The following is a 23,621-nucleotide window of genomic DNA, read 5'->3' on the forward strand; positions in this document are numbered from 1 at the left end:
TCATCTCTACACTGCCTCACCTCTATTCAATTTGATTCTGCTTATTATTATTATCCTATTATTCTGTCTTTATGTCTCACTAGCACACTCGCCGTTCAAGCGACCAGTCCAGTTCTTAGGTTATGGCTCTGGCTGGCTCACTGGAACATCAATCTCAGACCCCTTTGTCTTCTCATGTCAGCTGTGTGGGCCATCTTTGAGTCATGGAATGCCCTTCAAAAAAAATTAGTATGGAACCCATCATGTACTTACCTTAAGTAGCTCTTTGTTGTGAATTGACCATTACATTCTCTGCTCACAGATTTCTTCAAATTTATAATGTTTAATGTAATTGTTGATCTTGTTATAGAGCAGACTGTTACTCACGATTCTTACCAGAGGGATACACTGGCGTTTCATGCTGTTTGTTGTCTTCCTAATTCCTGATTGTGTTTACCTGATGTTACGTGTCTAAAGCAGCAGTCCCATTGAATGTAATCTGTGCAGGGTCATTGTATCTTTTTGTATGTCTTTGTCCCTGAGCCTGTTTTTTGTGCTTGGTTCCAACCCCTGTCTTTGTGAAAGTATAAAGTGAAGTGAAAGTGAAGTGATTGTCATTGTGAAACACTGCAGCACAGCACACCATGCACACAATGAAATGTGTCCTCTGCTTTTAACCATCACCCTTGCTGAGCAGTGGGCAGCCATGACTGGCACCCGGGGAGCAGTGTGTGGGTCCTGTTCGTTGCTCAGTGGCACCTTGGCGGACTCTTAGGCCACCACTGCCCCCTTGTGAAGTCATGCGATTGTGTCCATGTCATGTACTGACTCCAGAGGGGGCACTCCACTCCGATTTGGGCAAAGCCCCCCATTTGTGAAGCTGTGTAAATGTGTCCATCCCTTGGAGCTTGCTTGACCCTTGCCATCCTGAATTCACAACTCATCTGGAGACACCGCCAGTTCCCTGTTCCCTGGCCAAATATTTGGCTTCATGTTCAGAAGGGTCCCGATGTGCTACCATGTTAGCCAAGTAGTTGAGGATGCCTGCAACAAATCTCTTTGCTGGCAGTGGAGGACGGTGAGGAGAAGAGTGGGGCAGATGGTGGAGGACCAAAACCGTGCCTGTGGTGCCAAATGGGTGCAAAAGTGCACCAGGAGTCACACCTAGGACTGGGGGCTCTGTCATTATGTTCTGCCTGATAAAAGTCAACAATAGCTGTTGTTCCCGATACAGTAGTTAAAGTAGTTGAATTTTTATTTAATGCTGTTGATGGGAAGTTAGTTTTTTTTTCATTGCTCCAATGCTAATATATTAGGTTTGACAGATTACTCAGCGATTCGGACAGGAGTTTCATTGTGTTTGTGTTGACCATTATTGTGATTGTGTGCAGCTGTAATATTCTGCATAAATGCATTGTCCTCATCAGGTCCTTAACATGTCTGTGTGCTTGTGTTACCTGTAATAAGCCTCTCAATTGTGTATGCTGTGCGCATGTGTCCTGCTGTTCACCACAACACTGTGACAAATGCGTATAATTTTTTTAAACATTTATTACTAAGGTGCTCGAACACATCAGATTGCATAAACAGTACTTAAAGTGACTTTGTTGCCATTTTACCAATCATGTGCCTTTTGTTATTTTTTTCTGGTTTCAATAAAATTATGTAACATTTTGGTACAAAAATGCAGAATAATAACCCAAAACTAGAAGCTAAAATAGCAAAAATCTCCACAGCTACAGTGAACTTGCCAGGAGAGCTGACATAAGCTGGGATAAAGGTGATCCAGACCGCACAGAATATCAGCATGCTGAATGTGATGAATTTGGCCTCATTAAAGTTATCAGGCAGCTTACGAGCCAGAAAAGCCAAAACAAAGCACAAGACAGCCAGGAGGCCAATATAACCCAACACGGCCCAGAACCCAACTGCTGAACCCAATTTACATTCTAAAATAATCTTTTCTTTGTAAAGCTCTACATTTTGATGAGGGAAAGGAGGTGAAACTGTCAACCAAAGGACACAAATAATAACCTGTATGAGAGTGAAGCCCAAAACACTGAGTCTCTGTTGTGTAGGCCCAAACCATTTCATGACATTACTGCCTGGAAGTGTAGCCCTGAAAGCCATTAACACAACTATCGTTTTCCCCAGAACACAGGAGATACAGAGGACAAATGTGATCCCAAATGCAGTGTGACGCAGCATACAGGACCATTCAGAGGGCTGGCCAATAAAAGTCAGAGAACAAAGAAAACAAAGTTTCAATGAAAAGAGAAGCAAAAAACTCAACTCTGAGTTGTTGGCTTTTACTATTGGAGTATCCTTGTTCTTATAAAATACTACAGCTATAGACAAGGTTAGTGATGCCCCAAGCAATGAAAATGTAACAATAATTATTCCCATTACTTCTCCAAATGAGAGGTATTCAGTGAATTTTAATATACATGCATTTCTTTTGGTGTTGGGCCATAGTTCGAGTGGACACTTAAAGCAACTGATGGAATCTGTTAAAAATAAAACAATAATATTAATTCAGTTAAACTACACTACACTGACAACTGATACTTCACTGTGAGGCAGTGTAAAAAGATATTTATTTGAACTGAATGCTTAATACATGCAGTTTCAACAAATAGGTTCAACATATCAAGAGGAACATAACGGAGAAATATATTTAAGTCTGGCATTGGTAACATTAGCAAACTTCAACACGCTATTTTAATACCTGTCTCATTACTGATCTCCCCTTCTCCACATGGCAGACAGTCATAGCAGCAGACAGGCTTTCCTTTCCGAGCCGCCTTCCTGGTGCCTGGAAGGCAGTTCTCACTGCACACAGATACAGGTACCTGCAAAACAGACGATACTATTTAACAACCTTTTTTTTTTTTATTATGACGTGTGCATTCAAAATACATGTCAGCCTCACCTGGTGCTTATTTTGAGCCCAGATAATGCTACTTTGATTAAAAGAAAGCTGTAGCTGCTTTGGCAAAGAGGCATCATAAGAACCCACAGTAACAAATTCAGTTTTGCTGTCTTTGCCTTGCTGCCAATTCAGCAGGTCGTACCTAGCTACGGGATCTCCATTTCTGTCAAAATGCACATCCTCCCCTGTGTTAGTGGAGAAATGAACTGCCTTTAAGAGTTCAAGGACCTGCAGTAATAAAACAGACATTTCATGAACTAGCAAGAGACATCATTTTTTGTCACAATTTCAGAGGATTGCACCCTTTACCTTCCACGGCTCTATACTGTCAGAGGTTTGAATGCAGTTGTCATTGGAAGGCAAGTTGTCATCCTGGCAGAACCTCATGTTATGCAGGACATGCGCAACAGCATAAACTGCTTTATAAACATTATTTGCTATTTGCAGCTCAGACACATCAGTGTATTGGTTTTGCACATTGCTTAGCCGTTCATTGCCTTTACATATGTTGCTGTCATTTGCAGGTCCATTTGTGGTCAGCCGACAACCAAATATTGTCTCTAGCAATTCTCTGTAAAGAGGAACTGGTGTAGACTGTGGTAGATTGGTAAGAAATTCTCCTAGGCCTTTTAATTTAGCTTTAGGGATAGCAAATCCCATAGATCCTCTCAGAATGGCTTGCCATTCCCCTGTTGCAATGTTCATGTCAGAAATCCAAGATTCACTTCCTATCCACTGCAACCCAGTGATGTTCTGGAGGACTATTTCTCTTAACAGAACCTCCATGTCTGAGTAGGACACAAATGCAACAATGACCTTTGAGCTGGAAGCTTTAATGATGTCCACTATTTTGAGAATGTCCTCCCTCGGGTTTGTCCTGAAGAATGCTTCGGAATACTCAATACAAACACCTTGCTCCAATGCAGCTTTGATGAATGTGGTCAGCCCATTTTTCCCATAGTCATTGTCGCTGCACAGAGCTCCGACCCAGGTCCAGCCAAAGCTTTTCACTAACTGGGCCAGAGCTCTGCTCTGGTAATAGTCACTTGGAATAGTTCTGAAGAAGGACGGATGCTTGTTTTTGTCACTCAGGCATGCACACGTGGCAAAGTGACTTATCTAAAACATTACGAGAGAGAAGATGATTGTGTATATTATTACTTTCATCTATTTTAAGTAAATAAATATAACATTCTGTACAACCTTACCACTGGTATATGTAAAGGGCCTACGGTGGCAGAAATGGCAATGCTTGGGGTAGATGAGGTCTCTGCTATAATGGTTTGCACAGTATCAGGTTTAGAACAAGATATAATTTCATTTGTCTCTTCACGTCCATTGACCAAAGACAAGGCTGCTCTTATGGCCATTTCTATAGAGCCACATGAGTCATAAATCTTGTATCCTAGTCGTATGCCGGGAAGGAGGTTGGTACTGTTGTTTATTTCCTCAATAGCAAACACCATAGTCTGAGCATTTTGAAATTCTCTGAGGCTTAAACTGGAGGAAAACATACAGAATTCACACAATTGTATTATTAGGCATTGCAGAAGAACATAAGAAGCTGACCCAAAAAACAGATATGATGAAATTATGAAAACATATATGCATTTATTCTCGAGTTAATCTACATTGATGCATTGCTGCAGTTAGCATGTCTTGTTGCATTTTTTCATTATATATTTGCTTATTTATATTGAGTATTCTTCAGTCTGCACCAGCCTTTGACATCCACTCACCTCTTGCAGCGTGGATGCACTGGCTCTGATGTGAAAGAGGGTTTTAACTCTTCCCAGCCATTGTGGAAAGAGAAAATCCCTCCAATTATCACATCTCCATCCATGCTTAGTTGTGGAGCTTCAGGTTCTCTCCACAGCCTGCAAATGGGGCGGATTGCTTGTACCAGTGTGATCAGCATCCATGTGTGTAAGAGCACCATCATGACCCTTTATTCAGTCTCATCATGTCTAATGTGGGGTTTATATCATTGTGGGAGGGTACCCATGGTGTTCAGAAAAATGTTGATTGGTAGACATTAGGGGCAGGTCTAGTTTGGCTGTGAGATTAAATTATTATGCAAAGATTGTATCATAATCCAATTTTAGCCAATGTCTTATATAATTAGTTAAGTAAATATTTTTTATCCAAATCAGTCATATTAAATGTAAATTGTACATCATTGTTTAAATACTTTAAATTATAACTGATATGTTTTGCTTGCATGACATGAAGAATTTGACTTTAAATGTGTATGAAATAAGATAAGATAAGATAGCTTTTTTCATAAATTATGATTTCTGAATTTTAGACTGACAAAATAGTCATGGTTTTCAATCTAGAATTATAACTTCATGTATTTTTTATAGGCTTGCCTGCTGTTATGTTGCAATCTGATATTTGACCAGATAGAGGCACTGGACGATTACAGGCTTCCAAATGCACCATACTATTGTGCCATTTATGCTGATATAAAATGCACTTTCAAGAACAACAACAACAAAATATTTTTGTATAGCCCTAAATGATTTCGTAGTCAGTACTAAGTTTGATGGTTAGCCAGTGCAGCGAGTATAAGATTGGGATGATTTTGACATATTTTCAAGTATCTAGGCCCAAGAAATGGTTAAAAGGGATAAAAGAAAGGGCTCAAACCTCATCCTCGGGCGCCTGTCATGGCTGCCCACTGCTCACTCAGGGTGATGGGTTAAATACAGAGGACAAATTTCACTGTGTGCACCATGTGCTGTGTTGTTGTGTATCACATGTGACAATCACTTTACTTTAACTTAAAGTACAAGAGCTTCTGTCTTATCAGTATATAACAGAAGAAAATTGGTGAGCATGCACTGCCTATCATGCTCCAGAAAATTTTCTGCTGCCTCTTGTCTGGCATTGCTGATACATACAACTGTGTTTGCATAGCAGTGAAAGTTAGTACCATGTTTACAAACAATGTTACTTCAAGGTAGCATGTAAAAGAAAAATAGCAACGGACCTAACACGGAACCTTGTGGAACATCAAACTCCACTTAACTATGTGAAGATGAATCACCATTAATGTCCACAAACTGATACCCATCAGTCAAATAGGACCTGAATCAGAAGGGGCCTTTAACCACAAAAACGTTCCCCAACCTGTCGAGGTGAATTGCGTGATCAATAGTATCAAATGCTGCTCTAAAGTCAAGAGACAAGCAGCGAGATGTGGCCCTGATCAGAGGCCAAAAGCAGGTTATTAACCTATTTAACTAATGCAGACAGCTGCTGGGCTCTGACAGTTTTTAAGATTGTTGATATAAACCAATTCCCTAAGAATAACACCAGTAGTAGAATAACCCTCATAATTCCATTATTTTTGTCCCTTAGATGCCTTTTTTCTGTCAAAAACCAAATTGAAACAGAACTAAGTTCTCTCTCAGGTGAGTCTAATAACACATAGAGCACATCCAATACAAAAATCAATCTTTTACTAATACAAATAGGAAGTATATATAAGCAGGGTACTTTGACACGTGTGGAAAGACAGGTAGTCAAACAAGGATATTGCACCACCTGGTGGGCAAAAGGTGCCAGGTACCCCCTCAACCCCCCACCACTGGGGAGTAAGTCAGAGTCAAAGTGATCTTTGTCATCTTACCATATACACAGAGAGACAAATATTGCAAAGAGACAAGTGTGCAAAAGGACATGGAAATGATGCACAAAACAAAAACATGACAAAGGGTGGTAGTAACCTAGTGGGTAACACACTCACCTATGAACCAGAAGACCCAGGTTCAAATCCTACTTACTTCCATTGTGTCCCTGAGCAAGACACTTAACCCTAAATTGCTCCAGGGGGGGACTGTCGCTGTAACTACTGATTATGGATAAGGGCGTCTGATAAATGCTGTAAATGTAGTCAAAAGTCAAAAGTTTTGGAGAAGGAAGAAATAACAGAAGAGTCACTAAAGGCCCCTGTGGTCCTCCTATGCTAGCTGCAGGAAGACATGCAGGTTCAGGATCTCCAAGGGCCTCTTTCTGCATGTCCAGAAGGGACGCTGGCTGCCAAGCTCCTTTGACTCTCTCTCCTCTGGTCTCGGACCATATCCCAGTTTGGTCCACCACACACTCTTCCATCAAGCTTCAGGGCTATACCCCCTAAAAAATACTTGGGCTAAGCACTCCTCTAAGCTAAGCCAGGGGCTTTTATTGGACCACCTGTCCTTATCTTTAGGGTAGCCAGGTAGTGCAGCAGGGGCAAGAGAGCTCAGACAGGGCACTGGAAGACAGGAGACTTTCCTCCCTGCAGGGTAGAGAAAGAAAGAAGAGGAGCGAGTGGGAGAAGGAGGCAGTATTCCCAGCACAAATGTGGTCAGGACTGGCATATTTTCTGGGTTTGGTACTGGCAACCTCACTGGGGCTGGACCTAGATGACATGGAGGAACCCAGTGTCAACCCGACAAACAGAAAGAACAGAGGAATGTGGGACCAGGCCACATGGATCCAGAATAGATGCATGACTAGACAAACCTGCTGGCACCAGAAGCATAGAGGAAAATGTAGCTATTTGAGGTGTACAGGGAGTGCAAGGTGTACAGGGAGGCAAGTTGTATTTTTGAGGAATAATTTTATTATTAAACAACAACCATGTTCTCAATGAACAAAAACTCGTTAATATAAAAGCTGAATGTTTTTGGAAGTAGTTTTGAGTTTGTTTTTATTTTTAGCTATTTTAGGGGGATATCTGTGTGTGCAGGTGACTATTACTGTGCATAATTATTAGGCAACAAAAAACAAATATATACCCATTTAAATTATTTATTTTTACCAGTGAAACCAATATAACATCTCCACATTCACAAATATACATTTCTGACATTCATAAACAAAACAAAAACAAATCAAATCAGCGACCCATATAGCCACCTTTCTTTGCAAGGACACTCAAAAGCCTGCCATCTATGGATTCTGTCAGTGTTTTGATCTGTTTACCATCAACATTGCGTGCAGCAGCAACCACAGCCTCCCAGACACTGTTCAGAGAGGTGTACTGTTTTCCCTCCTTGTAAATCTCACATTTGATGATGGACCACAGGTTCTCAATGTGGTTCAGATCAAGTGAACAAGGAGGCCATGTCGTTAGTTTTTCTTCTTTTATACCCTTTCTTGCCAGCCACGCTGTGGAGTACTTGGACGCGTGTGGTGGAGCATTGTCCTGCATGAAAATCATGTTTTTCTTGAAGGATGCAGACTTCTTCCTGTACCACTGCTTGAAGAAGGTGTCTTCCAGAAACTGGCAGTAAGACTGGGAATTGAGCTTGACTCCATCCTCAACCCGAAAAGGCCCCACAAGCTCATCTTTGATGATACCAGCCCAAATCCAGCCACGGGCCCATCCATCTGGCCCATCAAGACTCACTCTCATTTCATCAGTCCATAAAACCTTAGAAAGATCAGTCTTGAGATATTTCTTGGCCCAGCCTTTCTTACCTTGGCCATGTCTCTGAGAATTGCACACCTTGTGCTTTTGGGCACTCCAGTGATCTTGCAGCTCTGAAATATGGCCAAACTGGTGGCAAGTGGCATCTTGGCAGCTGCACGCTTGACTTTTCTCAGTTCATGGGCAGTTATTTTGCGCCTTGGTTTTTCCACACGCTTCTTGCAACCCTGTTGACTATTTTGAATGAAACGCTTGATTGTTCGATGATCACGCTTCAGAAGCTTTGCAATTTTAAGAGTGCTGCATCCCTCTGCAAGATATCTCACTATTTTTGACTTTTCTGAGCCTGTCAAGTCCTTCTTTTGACCCATTTTGCCAAAGGAAAGGAAGTTGCCTAATAATTACGCACACCTGATATAGGGTGTTGATGTCATTAGACCACACCCCTTCTCATTACAGAGATGCACATCACCTAATATGCTTAATTGGTAGTAGGCTTTCGAGCCTATACAGCTTGGAGTAAGACAACATGCATGAAGAGGACGATGTGAACAAAATACTCATTTGCCTAATAATTCTGCACTCCCTGTAGTGAACCTGGCAACCTTGCTTGTGCTGTCATGCTTGGCTTGAGAAAGGCATGGGGCACATTAATTTATTTAGACATTAGAAAAAGAAAGAAACTGGTAAATGGAGGCAAAAAAGAGAGCTAAAGAGTCTCTTAGGTAGCTCTGACAAGTGACCAAGACTAGAAATAATAGGAAGCTTGTATAGGCAAGGTAGTTTAACACGTGATAAAGTTAATTTGGGCTGAAACCAGGGCCAGTTCTATGTAAGCATATATGAGGAAGCAGACATAAATGTGAAGGTAGAAAACATGGTGGCCGTGGAGGCAGGAAAGGGGTGGAGTTGGACTGAGGTGGTATGTCATTATACTTTATCAGACCTCTAGCCTAAGACCTGTCCAACTTGGGTGTTCGACCTGAAGGCTGACCTTATGGTTGAGCTCCCACTGACTAAAAATACTGATGTCTTTTTTAGTTGTTAATTATTGCACCAGTTACTAAGATATTTAAGACAGATATTTGCCTCCCACTCATTTACACTGCATGATTTGTCCAGGTAATTTCCTGTCATGGGGTAAACACCCAGCTCAAACTGTACGAATAAATCGCATCCCAATAAATCGCATGCAGAAAATAAAAGATCACGTTTCATGATGGTCTGATGCTCTGATGCGACCTGACTGCTCACTTATATTGCCTATTACATAAGCAATATAAACACACTGGACGCAGAAGAAGAAGAACAAAGCAAAACGCACTGTTTAAAAAAGATAAAAATGCTTTAAAAAATTTAAAACATGCGGCATATGGCTACAATTTAAAAGAGGGGGGGTCACAAAAATTAATTTGATTTACCACTATAAATAATATTTCTCCCTGTGGTTCCAGTCATGATAAGTAGGCGTTAACCACGTTAAAAAGTTTTGCTTGTGTGTGTCACAGCTGAACGAGCTGAGATTCCATGTGCTGCTTCTTGAACTACAGTTCTGTGTTTGCACATGTGGAATGAGGACAAACTTCAAGATGGGTGACAAATTTCAAACAGGCTTGATATTCTTACGACAAGCCTCTCATGGGTCAAGGCCTGGTTGGGAGGGGAGAATCGGTGATCAAACATAATGTGTACTGTATGATGCAAGATGTTCTAAAAGTTTGATTTAAGGGGGCAGGACTTATGTTTAAGGGGGCGTTGCCACCTCTTGCCCTTGCGTAAACAAGAATGAGACTTCTCCTGGTGGGCCAGAGGCACCAGTACGTTACAGCGGCAACCAAGTCCGCTGAGGACATTTCAAGCCACGAGTCTCATAGCTGAACCAAAAAATTGTATGAGCAGAAAAGTGTTTGTGTCGTTTAATTCCACAATATTACACATTTACTACAGTAAATAACAAATTACAGTATATCATTCTATTGTTTGATTTAAAATGTCAGGAAGTCCTGCTAATTCCAATTCATAACAACATTGCAACTGCACTTTATGTACACTGTAATCCATGTATTTTTGTTTATAAAAAATATTGAGTGTAATGTATATTGTTGTCTATTATACTGAGCTTGAGAGTCACCATCAGCCGGAATCAAGTTCCTTCTATGTGTTCACTCACACACTTTGCCAATAAACACAGTTCTGATTCTGGAATGGAATGATACAATTTCCTTGTTTCTTTGATTGCCAGGATGTACTCATATATGAATCTTGATCTATTATGTGTGGATAAGGAAGACTGGAACGACAAGTGTGAGTGTGATAAAGTCACAGGCCAAAAGGTTCTTTGGCCTCATTACCTGTTTCAATGAGGACAATGTTGATGAAATGATCTAATACAAATGCTACGATTTGATTAAGTGGCTAGTGTTGAATAAGGACAATTTTAATATAAAGAGAATAATTATATCTAATTATATCTTCCCCATGACATGTCTTTTGGTGTTCTTTTCTGGCTTCATTATAATTACATAGCACTTTGGTGAAAAAATACAAAGCAATAAACCTGAACTAGATGCTAAAATGGCAAATATCTCCACAGCTACAGTGAACTTGCCAGGAGAGCTGACATAAGCTGGGATAAAGGTGATCCAGACAGCACAGAATATCAGCATGCTGAATGTGATGAATTTGGCCTCATTAAAGTTATCAGGCAGCTTACGAGCCAGAAAAGCCAAAACAAAGCACAAGACAGCCAGGAGGCCAATATAACCCAACACGGCCCAAAAAGCCCCAGTAGAACCCAGGTTACATTCAAGAATGATTCTATCTTTGTAATATGTCATATTTTTAACAGGAACTGGAGGTGTTAACACCAGCCACAGTGTGCATATCAGAGCCTGCACAGATGTAAAACAGACAACAGTGAGTCTTTGTTGTAGAGGACCAAACCATTTCATGACATTACTTCCTGGAAGTGTAGCTCTGAAGGCCATTAACACAACTAGAGTTTTCCCCAGAACACAGGAGATACAGAGGACAAATGTGATCCCAAATGCAGTGTGACGCAGCATACAGGACCATTCAGTTGGCTGACCAATGAAAGTTAAAGAGCAAAGAAAACACAGAGTCAGTGAGAAGAGAAGCAGGAAACTGAGTTCAGAGTTATTGGCTCTGACAATGGGAGTTTCTTTGTAACAATAGAAAATCATAGCAGTCACCATAGTGAAAAGGACACCTAAAAAGGCATACGTTGCAATAATTATTCCCATTATTTCACTATATGATAAGTATTCTATTTCTTTAGAGATGCAGGTGTCTCCTCTTTTGTTTGGCCAATACTCCTCTGAGCACTTCAAACAATCGGTTGAATCTGTAGAAAATAATAATAAGAAAAAACACATATATGAAGAACTTTTCCATTAGTATAACAATGCTAAACATTTTGTTCCTCAAGATTATTTTTGGAATTTAGTTCGGTTATAGTTACCAGTAGCATTACTGATCTCTCCTACTGGACATGGTAAACAATCATAGCAGCAGACAGGTTTTCCTTTCTGTACTGCCTTCCTGGTACCTGGGGGACAGCTCTCGCTGCACACTGACACAGGAACCTGTAATTCACAGATATTCATGGGGTTCAGGGATTTCATTGGATTTTGAAAGTCTTTTTATGCCTATTTTGACATACATTTTTATATCCGCCTCCCCAAACAATGTTTACATTCTTCATTCTGAATTGCTGTCCTTCTGGCATTGACCCATCATAGTGGCCAATTGTGGCCATTTCTATGGTGCCCTTTTTGATATTTTGCAGATTTATTAGGTCATATTGGGCAGGAACATCACCATTGCTATCAAAGGACACATGTTCTCCATTTGGTGTTGTGAAGTTCACTCTTTGCAGGTAGTGTAACACCTTTAGTTTGAAAATTGTGGAAGTAAGTTAACACATATACACAATAAATGTGATATATAAATTAATAAAACAAAAAAAATGTTTTTAATAAAGCAAACTGATACTAGCACCTGCCATGGCTGTATTTCTCTTGGTATTGCACAACTTCCATTAATAAAGGGGCCTTGGCTACTCTGACATGTTTGCAGGTTGTGTATAGCATGAGCAACTGCATACACCGCCTTGTACACATTGTTGATGAACCGGACTTCTGTGACATCAGTAAACTGGTTTTGCACATCTCTGAGGTCCTCGGTTCCATTACATTGCCTTCTGTGAGTTAAATTCTGTGGACTCAAGGAACAGTCAAACACAGCTTCCCAGAAATCTCTAAGAAATAAACTGTCCGGAAACTGTGAAGGGTGCACTTTCTGTAAAAACGGACCAAGTCCAGGTATTTGGGAGTTGGGTGCTGAGAATCCTATAGATCCGATGAGGTCAGTTTGCCCTTCACCGACTGCAAGAGAGTCATCTGTAATCCATGCTTCGCTGCCAATCCACTGCAGACCTGAGATATTCTGGTTGTGCATCTCTGCCACCAACAGCTTGATTTCAACATATGACATGAAGGTAACTATCACCTTAGAAGTGGATTTCTTTATGACCTCCACTATCCTGAGGAGCTCCTTCCGTGGCCCTGTCTCTTCAAAAGCCTCAGAGTATTCAATGCATAATCCTTCCTCGTGAGCAGCCCCCATAAAACTGGCCATTCCATTGATTCCATAGGCATTGCCATTACTTATAGCCCCAACCCAGGTCCAGCCAAAATGTTTGACGAGCTGGGCCAGTGCTCTGCTCTGATAGTAATCACTTGGGATAGTTCTGAAAAAGGAGGGAAATGCTTTTCTGTTGCTTAGACAAGCACACGTGGCAAAGTGGCTTATCTGTGTGAATATAAATGGACAACATTTCAGCATCAATATTCCCAAATCAGATTTATAATGTAAATATTTGAGTCTTAACAAGTTCAAAAATGTACTCAAAAAAGCACAAAATACATGTTTAGGCTGCTTACCACTGGAATCTGAAACCTCCCTACTACTCTTGCAAATGCTATAGTTGGTGCTGATCCAGAGTGTCCGACAATAGCTTGTACTGTATCTGGTTCACTGCAGGTTTGTGTAGTTATTTTGCTCCTATGACCATTTACTAGAGTCATGGCAGCTCTGAGTATGTTATTGGTGCCACAGTCGTTATAAATCTTATATCCCAAAGAAATTCCTGACAGAATGTCAGGATTTTGGTTTATTTCTTCTATTGCAAAGATGACTGTCTGAGCAAACTTGAATTCTCTGAAATTAAAGCTGGAAAGAGAGATTGTGTAATTGACGAAAAAAAATGAAGTTCTTTAGCAAAAGAAAAAGCAACTTCCTTAATCAAAATAAAAAGAATATAGTACATTAGACATACTCTTTGCATTTGTGTATACTTGGAGGCTCCTGAAAGGTTTCCATTACAGGGTCTTGCTCTGCACGAAAGGAAAAAATACCTCCAATTACCAGGTCCCCATCCTTTTTGAGTTCAGGCTGCTCAGTGCTGCCGAGGAGACTGCAGATGGGTTCCTCTGCCTGGGCCAGGAAAACCAGGAAGCCCAGCTTCAGGAGCAGCATGTCAGCTTGTCTCTCTCTACCCAGTATCTCTCCTCTTATACATATCTAAAGTGCTTCTTCAGGTTTTGCATATGGAACAGTGATGAGCCTCTGGAGGCAGGGGTCTCAGAGGCCTGGCTTCAGATTGCGTCACATTTGCTTAAGCATTTCAAAAAATGTAAAACCCCATAATCTTTTTTAAGGTCCTCATTTAGAATTATACAATCATTTACACCTTATTCATAATCAAAACGTAATGCAGAAAAGTTTTTATGTACAGGGTTTGCTTTTATAAAGTCACTTATCATTAGAAAAAAACATTGTAATTAAATCAGCAGTTATTGGGAAAATATTTTGGAACAACTGAGGCTTAAGCAGAAGCAAAAAATATAAAAATTGTATTATAGTGTTAGTGCTGCAACAGCCATACATTAATATTAAAGGGTAAAATTATGGTAGATTTCCATTTCAGGAACAGCATGTAAATCAAATGCATTTTTACAAATCTCCTTTCATGAACATTTCTCTCTGTGTGTTCCCCTAGCCTGCCTATGGTCCTGCAGTGGCTAGAAATGGCGATAGGTGTAAATTGCCATTCTGCTTTGCCGTTCAGACAGCAACAGCTTAGACGGCCGGATCTGGAATTTGTCCTCATAAGGTGATCATAAGGTCATCACAAAGTGAAAGGTTACCTTAGTCCTGTTACGTGGGGTTAATTTTATTTTTTCTGAGAAAACAGCAACACAACTTCCTGACTTTGCCAAACATTATGGTTGGTGAATGGTGGTGATGACATCATTCCTGCGAGGGCCTGCTCATTATAGGCTGCTCTTCTCCACATCCTGCCTCTCTCCTCCTCATTAGCATTTAAAGCTACACACACCGACATTCATTATGGAACTGGTTTGAAGTGGTTGTAACGCTGCACCAAGGCTGAAATTTGGAAAGACACTTCAGATACAATTTTTGGTGACTACTAAGACCTATATAAAAGTAAAATAAAAATTAATGTCAGGGGACCTTTAAAAATTGTTATATCAGAGTGCTTTTGATGGCATTTTGCCCATCATGTGCTTCTTGGTGTTTTTCTCTGGTTTAAGTAATATTATATAACATTTTGGAATGAAAATGCAAAAAAGTAAACCAAAACTTGAGGCTAAAATAGCAAAAATCTCCACAGCTACAGTGAACTTGCCAGGAGAGCTGACATAAGCTGGTATAAAGGTGATCCAGACAGCACAGAATATCAGCATGCTGAATGTGATGAATTTGGCCTCATTAAAGTTATCAGGCAGCTTACGAGCCAGAAAAGCCAAAACAAAGCACAATACAGCCAGGAGGCCAATATAACCCAACACGGCCCAGAACCCAACTGATGAACCCAAATCACATTCCAGGATTATTTTGTCTTTATAATACTGCATATTTTTGTATGGGAAAGGAGGGGATATTGTTAACCATAAAAGACAAATAATAACCTGTATGAGAGTGAAGGCAAGGACGCTTAGTCTCTGTTGTGTAGGTCCAAACCATTTCATGACATTACTGCCTGGAAGTGTAGCCCTGAAGGCCATTAACACAACTAGAGTTTTTCCAAGAACACAAGAGATACAGAGGACAAATGTGATTCCAAATGCAGTGTGACGAAGCATACAGGACCAGTTAGAGGGCTGGCCAATGAAAGTCAGAGCACAAAGAAAACAAAGTACTAGTGAAAACAACAGGAGAAAGCTGAGCTCAGAGTTGTTAGCTTTAACAATTGGGGTGCTTTTATACTTCAAAAATATAATTGCTATCAAAGATGTCATACATGTTCCAAGTATAGAAACTGTTGTGAGCAATATGCCTATAATTTCTTTGTAAGACAGATATTCAATCTCTTTCTCAATGCAGTCGTCCCTCTGTGTGTTGGACCAGAATTCCTGATGGCACTGTACACACGTGATTGAGTCTGGAATTAAAGTACAAAAAAGGTTGTCAGACAAGTAGGGACAGATCAAATAATTTTCCTTGAAATATGTTGTTCACGTATGGATGAATCTATTCTCTATTTACATATTTACCTGTTTCATTACTCATTTCCCCTTCTCCACATGGTATACAGTCATAGCAGCAGACAGGCTTTCCTTTCCGTGTTGCCTTCCTGGTGCCTGGGGGACAGCTCTCACTACACACTGATACAGGGATCTGATAATAAGAGAAGGTTATTTCATTTTTAAGGACACATTGCACTGTGTTGCTAGAAATTTAGTGCACAGTTTTAACCATTTTGAACTGTTACCTTCTTTGCGTAATTTGCCCACTCAATTGAATGCTCATTAAAGGTTAGTTGACTGTTCATAGGTAAGGATGTGTCATAGAGGCCCACAGTAATAAACTCAATGTGTCCTTCTTTATGAGGTTGCCAGTTTATTATCTCATATTTGGCTGCTGGATCTCCATTCGCATCGAAATACACCTCCTCACCCTCTTTGGTCCTGAATCGCACCTTTTTCAGTTGTTCCAAAATCTTTTTTTTTTTTTAATGGGAATATTGCATTAGTTATTTAATATAGTTTGTCTGTTTCTATGTATTTTATACAATATAGTTCTATTTTAATTCATTTTCTATTACCTTGATTGGCTCTGGTTGTCTCTTGTTAGCACACGTATCACCACAGTTCAGCACCTTGTGGAGGGCATGTGCCACAGCATATACAGCCTTATAAACATTATTTAAAATTGGCATCACGGACATGTCAGTAAAGACACTCTGTACACCAGATAGATCCTCTCTTCCTGTGCACCTTGTGTGACCTGCTGATTCATTGTTGGTGGGGAATTTACAGTTGAACATCGTTTCCCAAAACTCATTGAAAATCTCACTGCCATATGAGCTCAGTGGTGCTACATCTAATATGAAATCCCACAATCCTGTCACTTGTGCTTTGGGAATAGCAAGCCCTATGGCTCCAACTAATATGTGGTGACTGTCCAGCAAGGCAACCTGAGAGTCTGCAATCCATCCCTCTGTGCCCACCCACTGGTACCCCGTCAGGTTATGCTCAGCAAACGCATGCACTAAAACTTCTAAGTCAAGATGAGATAGGAAAGCCACCACCACCCGTGATGTAGACACCTGCACTTGCTCAATAAGCCTCTGAAGTTTTTCTTTTGGGTAGTTTCTTAAAAAGGGCATGGAGTACTCCAAACAAATCCCCAGCTGCTGGGCAACTTTTATAAATGTGGCCATGCCATTGTTCCCATAGTCATCATCAGTGCGTATGGCCCCCACCCAGGTCCAGCCAAAATGTCTTACTAAATGTGCCAAAGCTCTGCTCTGGTAAAAGTCACTGGGAATAGTCCTAAGAAATGATGGATATCTTTTTTTGTTACTTAGGCAAGCACATGTGGCATAGTGACTGATCTGAAAAACCAAAAAAAGATGAAAGTAATTAATTTTATTGCTGTAAAACAGTGATTCGAATTCCATTTCAGTGCCATTTCAGCTTTTTCATGTAATATATTAAATTAGAAAAGCATATGTATTCATATCCAGTAACACAATCTGTATGTGTTAGAGGCATATAAAGCCTTAACAGGGAATAATGTGGATTACATGAACGCATGCTTACCTGAGGTATGTGAAAAGGTCCAATACTGGTTGCAATGGACATGCACTGAGAAGAGGTTGACTCTCCAATAATGGCCAAAACCTGGAATGAATCTGTGCATGGTTCTTCAGATGCTGTCTCCTCATAGCCATTACATAAAACCATCGCTCTCCTGACAGCTTCAGCAGCTGAGCCGCAGGAGTCATAGATTTTAAAGCCCAGTGAAAGACCAGGCAGTAAAGTAGTACTGTTGTTGATCTCCTCAATGGCATACAGTATTGACTGAGCATACTGGAATGCCCTGTAATTAAGACTATATGATATGCAATTGTCAGGTTAAAGCATAATACATATGTTAAAAAATGCTTCAGTCTTTGCTGCTTTTGAGATGAAACAGACCTGGTACACTGCAGTGGAAGAGGCTCACTTGAGAATGTAAAATCTCTATCTGTCCAGCCACTGTGAAAAGAAAAGATTCCTCCAATGATGAGGTCTCCATGCTTCCACAGCTGTGGATGAAGAGGTTTTCCTTGTAGCTTACATTGAGGTTCACTTACATTCACAGAGGATGGCTCAGAAAGAGAAACAGCTATGAGCAGTAGAATGATTTTGTTCAGAGCCATATCACTACACAGATGTGTGACTGCTCAAATGCTGAGTGAACTGACCTATTTATACAATGCACCGCCTAACTCTCTGTGGTGAGGCAAGGCAACACTGCTGGGACACTTTTTTTACAGTATTTTTTCCAGAATATAGACTGCATGTAGGCTGTATGTAAATTATATGCTCTTTTTGTTCAGCCATGTCAGGAGCAGTATTGCATTTATATTTTTAGCCTTCTAATGCCATTTTATGCAACTTTCCTAAGAAACAAGAGATTTTGATATCACATCAGTTATTAAGTTTTTCAGGTTTTCATTTTCAAACTAGACTCTCTAATTTGGTCCATGTTTTTTGACCACACATTGGGCCTTATTTATCAAACATGTGTATGTTTGTCACGTGTGTCACAATTTCAGTGTCCACACCAAAAGTCCACACCAGCTCTCGAATTATGCAGCAGAGGTAATCAAGCTGTGATAGAGAATTCTGATTCTGCTTTTTTTTTTGCTGCACTAAACAGCAGTATTTTATTTCTGAATAAATTAACATCATATTTCTTTTAGCTTTCTGTGCAATAGTAATATTACACTAAAAGACACACGGATTGGCACAGGCACACCTGTTTCATGAATCACACGTGAAACATACAGTTTGGTGAAATTTGCTCATGTTCGTGTATGTGCAAAGTGTATCCAAAGGTCACTTTGTCTTTTTCTCTAATCTTCCACCTTGATCGGATCAGATTAAATATCAGATTAAATTCTTTACACAGTTGAATGTTCTTGAAAATGACTTGATAAAAAAATAAAATGCATTAAACCATGGAGGTCTGGATTTGGAGTCACACTGAAAATTAAAGTGGAAAAACACGCTATAGGCTAATCCAACTTTGATGTCCTTAAAACAAGTCAAAATGAGGCTCGGTAGTGTGTGTGGCCTCCACGTGCCTGTATGACCTTCCTACATGGCCTGGCCATGCTCTTGAGGGATCTCCTCCCAGACATTGACTAAAGCATCCGCCAACTCCTGGACAGTCTGTGGTGTTGGTGGATGAAATGAGACATGATGTCCCTGATGTGGTCAATTGGATTCAGGCCTGTTGCCAGTTCATAGCATCACTGCCTTCATCTTTCAGGAACTGATGACACACTCCAGACACCTGAGGTCAAGCATTGTCTTGCATTAGAAGGAACCCAGGGCCAACTGCACCAGCATAGAGGTGAACTCCTGATGAACTCCTCTCGATACCTAATGACAGTCAGGCTACCTCTGGTGAGCACATGAAGGGCTGTGCGGCCCCCCAAAGAAATGCCACCCCTCACCATTACTAACCCACTGGCAAACTGGTCCTGCTGGAGGATGTTACTGGCAGCAGAATGTTCTCCACAGTGTCTTCAGACTTGGACACGTCTGTCACATGTGCTCAGTGTGAACCTGCTTTCATTTGTGAAGAGCAGAAGGGCAGCAGTACCGAATTCTTGGATTTCTCTGGCAAATGCCAAACGTGCTGCACAGTGCTGAGCTGTAAGCACAACTCCCACCTGTGGATGTCGAGCTCTCATTCCACCCTCATGGACTCTGACCATTTTAGCAGACAGATGCACATTTGTGGCCTGCTGGAGGTTATTTTGCAGAACTCCCTCCTACGGCCTCCTCCACGTCTCCTGATGTACTGGCCTGGACACTATGCTGACAGACAGCAAACCTTGCCACAGCTCGCATTGATGTGCCATCCTGGATTAGCTGCCTACTTGCATTGTGTGGGTTGTAAACTAGAGTGAAAGCACCGCCAGAATTCAAAAGTGACCAAAACATCAGCCAGAACATCATCCAGGCGGGGCAGTGGTAAGCAGGTAAAGAAACGAACCCGTAATCGGAAAGTTGCCGGGATATATCATGAGCTGTCAAGGTGCTACTGAGCAAAGCACCGTCCACACACACTGCTCCCCGGTACCTGACATGGCTGCCCACTGCCCACAAGGGGGATGGTTAAAAGCAGAGGACACATTTTGTTGTTTGCTGCAATGTTTTACAATGACAATCACTTCACTTTCACTTCATCATGAGGCGCACAGGTGTGGAGCATGAAGTGGGTGTGTCCTCAGATTAGGTGATAAGTACATTAGTGCAGGTGATTGTGTGCAGGTCAGAGTGAGTGAGTGGTGCAAAACACACAGGTTAAATTAATAGGAAGTAGCATATTTAAACTGTAAATCTGCCATAGACTCCTCCCATTTTACTTCAGATAATTCATGTTATGGCCGAAGTAAATCCACATGGTAATTTGCTATTCTCTTTAGGAAATAAATACTTTTTTATTTACTCAATGTGAAATGTGATTTTTAAAACACTTTTTACAAAAATTGTAGTTATTGTTTTTGCTTTATTACATTCAGTAAATTTCTTTATAACAAAAGATGTTTCCAAAGTATACATTGATACATATTTTACGTGCATATTAATTTTAGAGCGATTTTGTAGGCATTTTGCCCATCATGTGCTTCTTGGTGTTTTTCTCTGGTTTAAGTAATATTATATAACATTTCGGAATAAAAATACAAAACAATAAACCAAAACTTGAGGCTAAAATTGCAAAAATCTCCACAGCTACAGTGAACTTGCCAGGAGAGCTGACATAAGCTGGGATAAAGGTGATCCAGACAGCACAGAATATCAGCATGCTGAATGTGATGAATTTGGCCTCATTAAAGTTATCAGGCAGCTTACGAGCCAGAAAAGCCAAAACAAAGCACAAGACAGCCAGGAGGCCAATATAACCCAACACGGCCCAGAACCCAACTGATGAACCCAAATCACATTCCAGGATTATTTTGTCTTTATAGTATTGCATATTTTTGTATGGGAAAGGGGGGGATATTGTTAACCACAATATACAAATAATAACCTGTATGAGGGTGAAGGGAAGGACACTGAGTCTCTGTTGTGTAGGTCCAAACCATTTCATGACATTACTGCCTGGAAGTGTAGCCCTGAAGGCCATTAACACAACTATTGTTTTCCCCAGAACACAGGAGATACAGAGGACAAATGTGATTCCAAATGCAGTGTGACGCAGCATACAGGACCAGTCAGAGGGCTGGCCAATAAAAGTCAGTGCACAAAGAAAACACAATATTAGGGCAAAGAGTAACAGAAAGCTGAGCTCAGAGTTGTTAGCCTTAACAATTGGGGTGCTTTTATACTTTACAAATATAACTGCTATCAAAAATGTCACACATATTCCGGTGACAGAAACTGTTGTGAGCAACACTCCAATTATTTCTTTATAGGATAGGTATTCGGTCTCTTTCCTAATACAGTCATTCCTCTGCATGTTGGACCAGAATTCCAGGTGACACTGCACACAGGTGATAGAGTCTATAAAAAGGGTACAAGGGTTTTGGATATGCTTAAATGTAATATAAATCTAAATAAATAAATATATATATATATATATATTTTTTTTTTAAATACCTGTTTCATTACTGATCTCCCCCTCTCCGCATGGTATACAGTCATAGCAGCAGACAGGCTTTCCTTTCCGAGCTGCTTTCCTTGTGCCTGGGGGACAACTTTCACTACACAATGACGCCGGTACCTAGAGTCAAAAAATGCATTTTTGTTCAAATATCAGTAAACAAAGTTAATATTTTCAATGTTTGGACTGTTACCTCTTTTGCATCTTTTGCCCAAACAATTCTGTGCTCATTAAAAGTTAGTTGACTTTTCATAGGTAAGGAAGTGTCATAAAGGCCCACGGTGACAAACTCAAGTTGCCCTTCTTCATTTGGTTGCCAGTTTATTATTTCATATTTTGCAGCTGGATCCCCATTGACATCAAAATACACCTCCTCACCCTCTTTGGTTCTGAATCGCACCTTTTTCAGTTGATCCAAAATCTGTTGCAGAAATGTGAATAGTATTTAACATAGTTTGATAAGATGTATGTTCTTTCATATTGTAAAAGGCCTACCTTAATGGGCTCAGGTTGTCCCTTGTTAACACATGTCTCACCACAGTTCAGCACCTTGTGAAGGGCATGTGCCACAGCATACACAGCCTTATAAACATTATTTAAAATTGGCATCACGGACATGTCAGTAAAGACACTCTGTACAGCAGAGTGCACCTTCCCGTGCACCTTATTTGTCCTGCTGTTCCATTTTGAATGAGAAATTTACAGTTGAACATGGTTTCCCAAAACTCTGCAAAAATCTCACTACCATATGTGTTCAGAGGGGTTACATCCATGATGAAGTCCCACAATCCTGTCACTTGTGCTTTGGGAATAGCGAGTCCTATTGCTCCACCTAATATGTGGTGACTGTCCATTCTGGCAACCTGAGAGTCTGCAATCCAGGCCTCTGTGCCCACCCACTGGAACCCAGTTAGGTTATGCTCAGTGAAAGCATGTAATAAAACTTCCAAATCCAAATGAGAGAGGAAAGTCACAATGACTCGTGATGTAGAAATTTGCACTTGCTCTATGAGCCTCTGTAGTTTCTCTTTGGGGTAAGTTCTTAAAAAGGGCAAAGAGTACTCCAAACAAATCCCCAGCTGCTGAGCAACCTTTGTAAATGTGGCCATGCCATTGTTCCCATAGTCATCATCCGTTCGTAGAGCACCTACCCAGGTCCAGCCAAAATAGCCAACTAACCGTGCAAGGGCTCTGCTCTGGAAGTGATCACTAGGTATGGTTCTGAGAAACGATGGATATTTGGTTTTGTCACTCAAGCATGCACATGTGGCGTAGTGACTGATCTGAAAAAAGATTTTTTTTTTTACTCTTATTGTGAATTTATGTCTGCTTTTATATAATATTTTAAGGTAGGATGTCATGAATGTTCTCAATTTTCAAGCTTAATTTAGAGTACTTGCTTACCAGTGGAATATGGAATGGCCCAATACTGGACGCAATTGCCATGCTCGCAGAAGATTTTGTTTCTCCTATGATTGCCAAAACCTGTGAGGTATCAGTGCATGGTGCTTCAGAGACTCTGTCCTCATAATCGTTACATAAAGCCATAGCCCTGCTTACTGTTTCAGCTGCGGAACCACAGGAATCATATATCTTAAACCCCAGTGAGAGTCCTGGCAACAAAACGGTGCTGTTGTTGATCTCCTCAACTGCATAAAGTATTGCTTGGGCATACTGGAAAATCCTGAAATTAAGACTGCATCACACATGTTTATGGGGTTAAAGTCTGAAGTATTACATTCAGATTAATTCAAATGATTTGACCTCATAATTCACTGCATTTGAAAGCTGACTGACCTTTTGCATCGAATTGGAGGAGGATCAGTTGTGAACGTGATCTCCCTGTCTGCCCATCCGCTGTGAAAAGAAAAGATCCCTCCAATAATGATGTCTCCATTCTTCCATAGCTGTGGATGAAGAGGCTTTCCTTGTAGTCTACACTGGGGTTCACTCACATTTACTATGGATGGACTAGAAAGTGAAACCACCATTAGCATTATGATGGTTTTGTTAAAAGCCATATCTCTACATAACACGTGTGTGACTGTTCATAAGATGAAAGTGCTGACTTAT

General features: G+C 40.6%; 4 protein-coding genes across 4 annotated transcripts; all 4 read right to left on the reverse strand.

Moving 5' to 3' along the window:
• Positions 1–1,425: 1,425 nt before the first annotated feature.
• Positions 1,426–4,844, reverse strand: LOC114768873 (extracellular calcium-sensing receptor-like). Its single transcript, XM_028961296.1, has 6 exons — positions 4,651–4,844; positions 4,120–4,411; positions 3,221–4,030; positions 2,912–3,139; positions 2,708–2,831; positions 1,426–2,486 (listed from the first exon to the last, which is right to left on the reverse strand). Exons 1-6 carry the CDS (start codon positions 4,827–4,829, stop codon positions 1,573–1,575), a joined length of 2,547 nt encoding a protein of 848 aa, XP_028817129.1. The 5' UTR covers positions 4,830–4,844; the 3' UTR covers positions 1,426–1,572.
• A 5,579-nt stretch (positions 4,845–10,423) lies between these two features.
• On the reverse strand, positions 10,424–15,535 carry LOC114768870 (extracellular calcium-sensing receptor-like). The gene is made up of 7 exons (XM_028961287.1): positions 15,350–15,535; positions 13,693–13,750; positions 13,298–13,586; positions 12,354–13,166; positions 12,016–12,243; positions 11,815–11,938; positions 10,424–11,697 (listed from the first exon to the last, which is right to left on the reverse strand). The coding sequence occupies exons 1-7, from the start codon at positions 15,402–15,404 to the stop codon at positions 10,799–10,801; spliced, it is 2,466 nt and encodes an 821-aa protein (XP_028817120.1). The 5' UTR covers positions 15,405–15,535; the 3' UTR covers positions 10,424–10,798.
• A 467-nt stretch (positions 15,536–16,002) lies between these two features.
• Positions 16,003–18,088, reverse strand: LOC114768871 (extracellular calcium-sensing receptor-like). The gene is made up of 4 exons (XM_028961288.1): positions 17,864–18,088; positions 17,486–17,777; positions 16,486–17,277; positions 16,003–16,380 (listed from the first exon to the last, which is right to left on the reverse strand). Exons 1-4 carry the CDS (start codon positions 18,085–18,087, stop codon positions 16,132–16,134), a joined length of 1,557 nt encoding a protein of 518 aa, XP_028817121.1. The 5' UTR covers position 18,088; the 3' UTR covers positions 16,003–16,131.
• Positions 18,089–20,527: 2,439 nt separating this feature from the next.
• On the reverse strand, positions 20,528–23,571 carry LOC114769585 (extracellular calcium-sensing receptor-like). Its single transcript, XM_028962742.1, is given in 7 exon segments — positions 20,528–21,448; positions 21,545–21,668; positions 21,742–21,969; positions 22,044–22,213; positions 22,216–22,831; positions 22,953–23,244; positions 23,346–23,571. Coding segments are annotated over 7 exon segments (2,568 nt in total). The 5' UTR covers positions 23,570–23,571; the 3' UTR covers positions 20,528–20,534.
• Between the last annotated feature and the right edge of the window lie 50 nt (positions 23,572–23,621).

This window comes from Denticeps clupeoides, chromosome 19, assembly GCF_900700375.1.
Source record: "Denticeps clupeoides chromosome 19, fDenClu1.1, whole genome shotgun sequence".
Classification (NCBI taxonomy): Eukaryota; Metazoa; Chordata; class Actinopteri; order Clupeiformes; family Denticipitidae; genus Denticeps; species Denticeps clupeoides.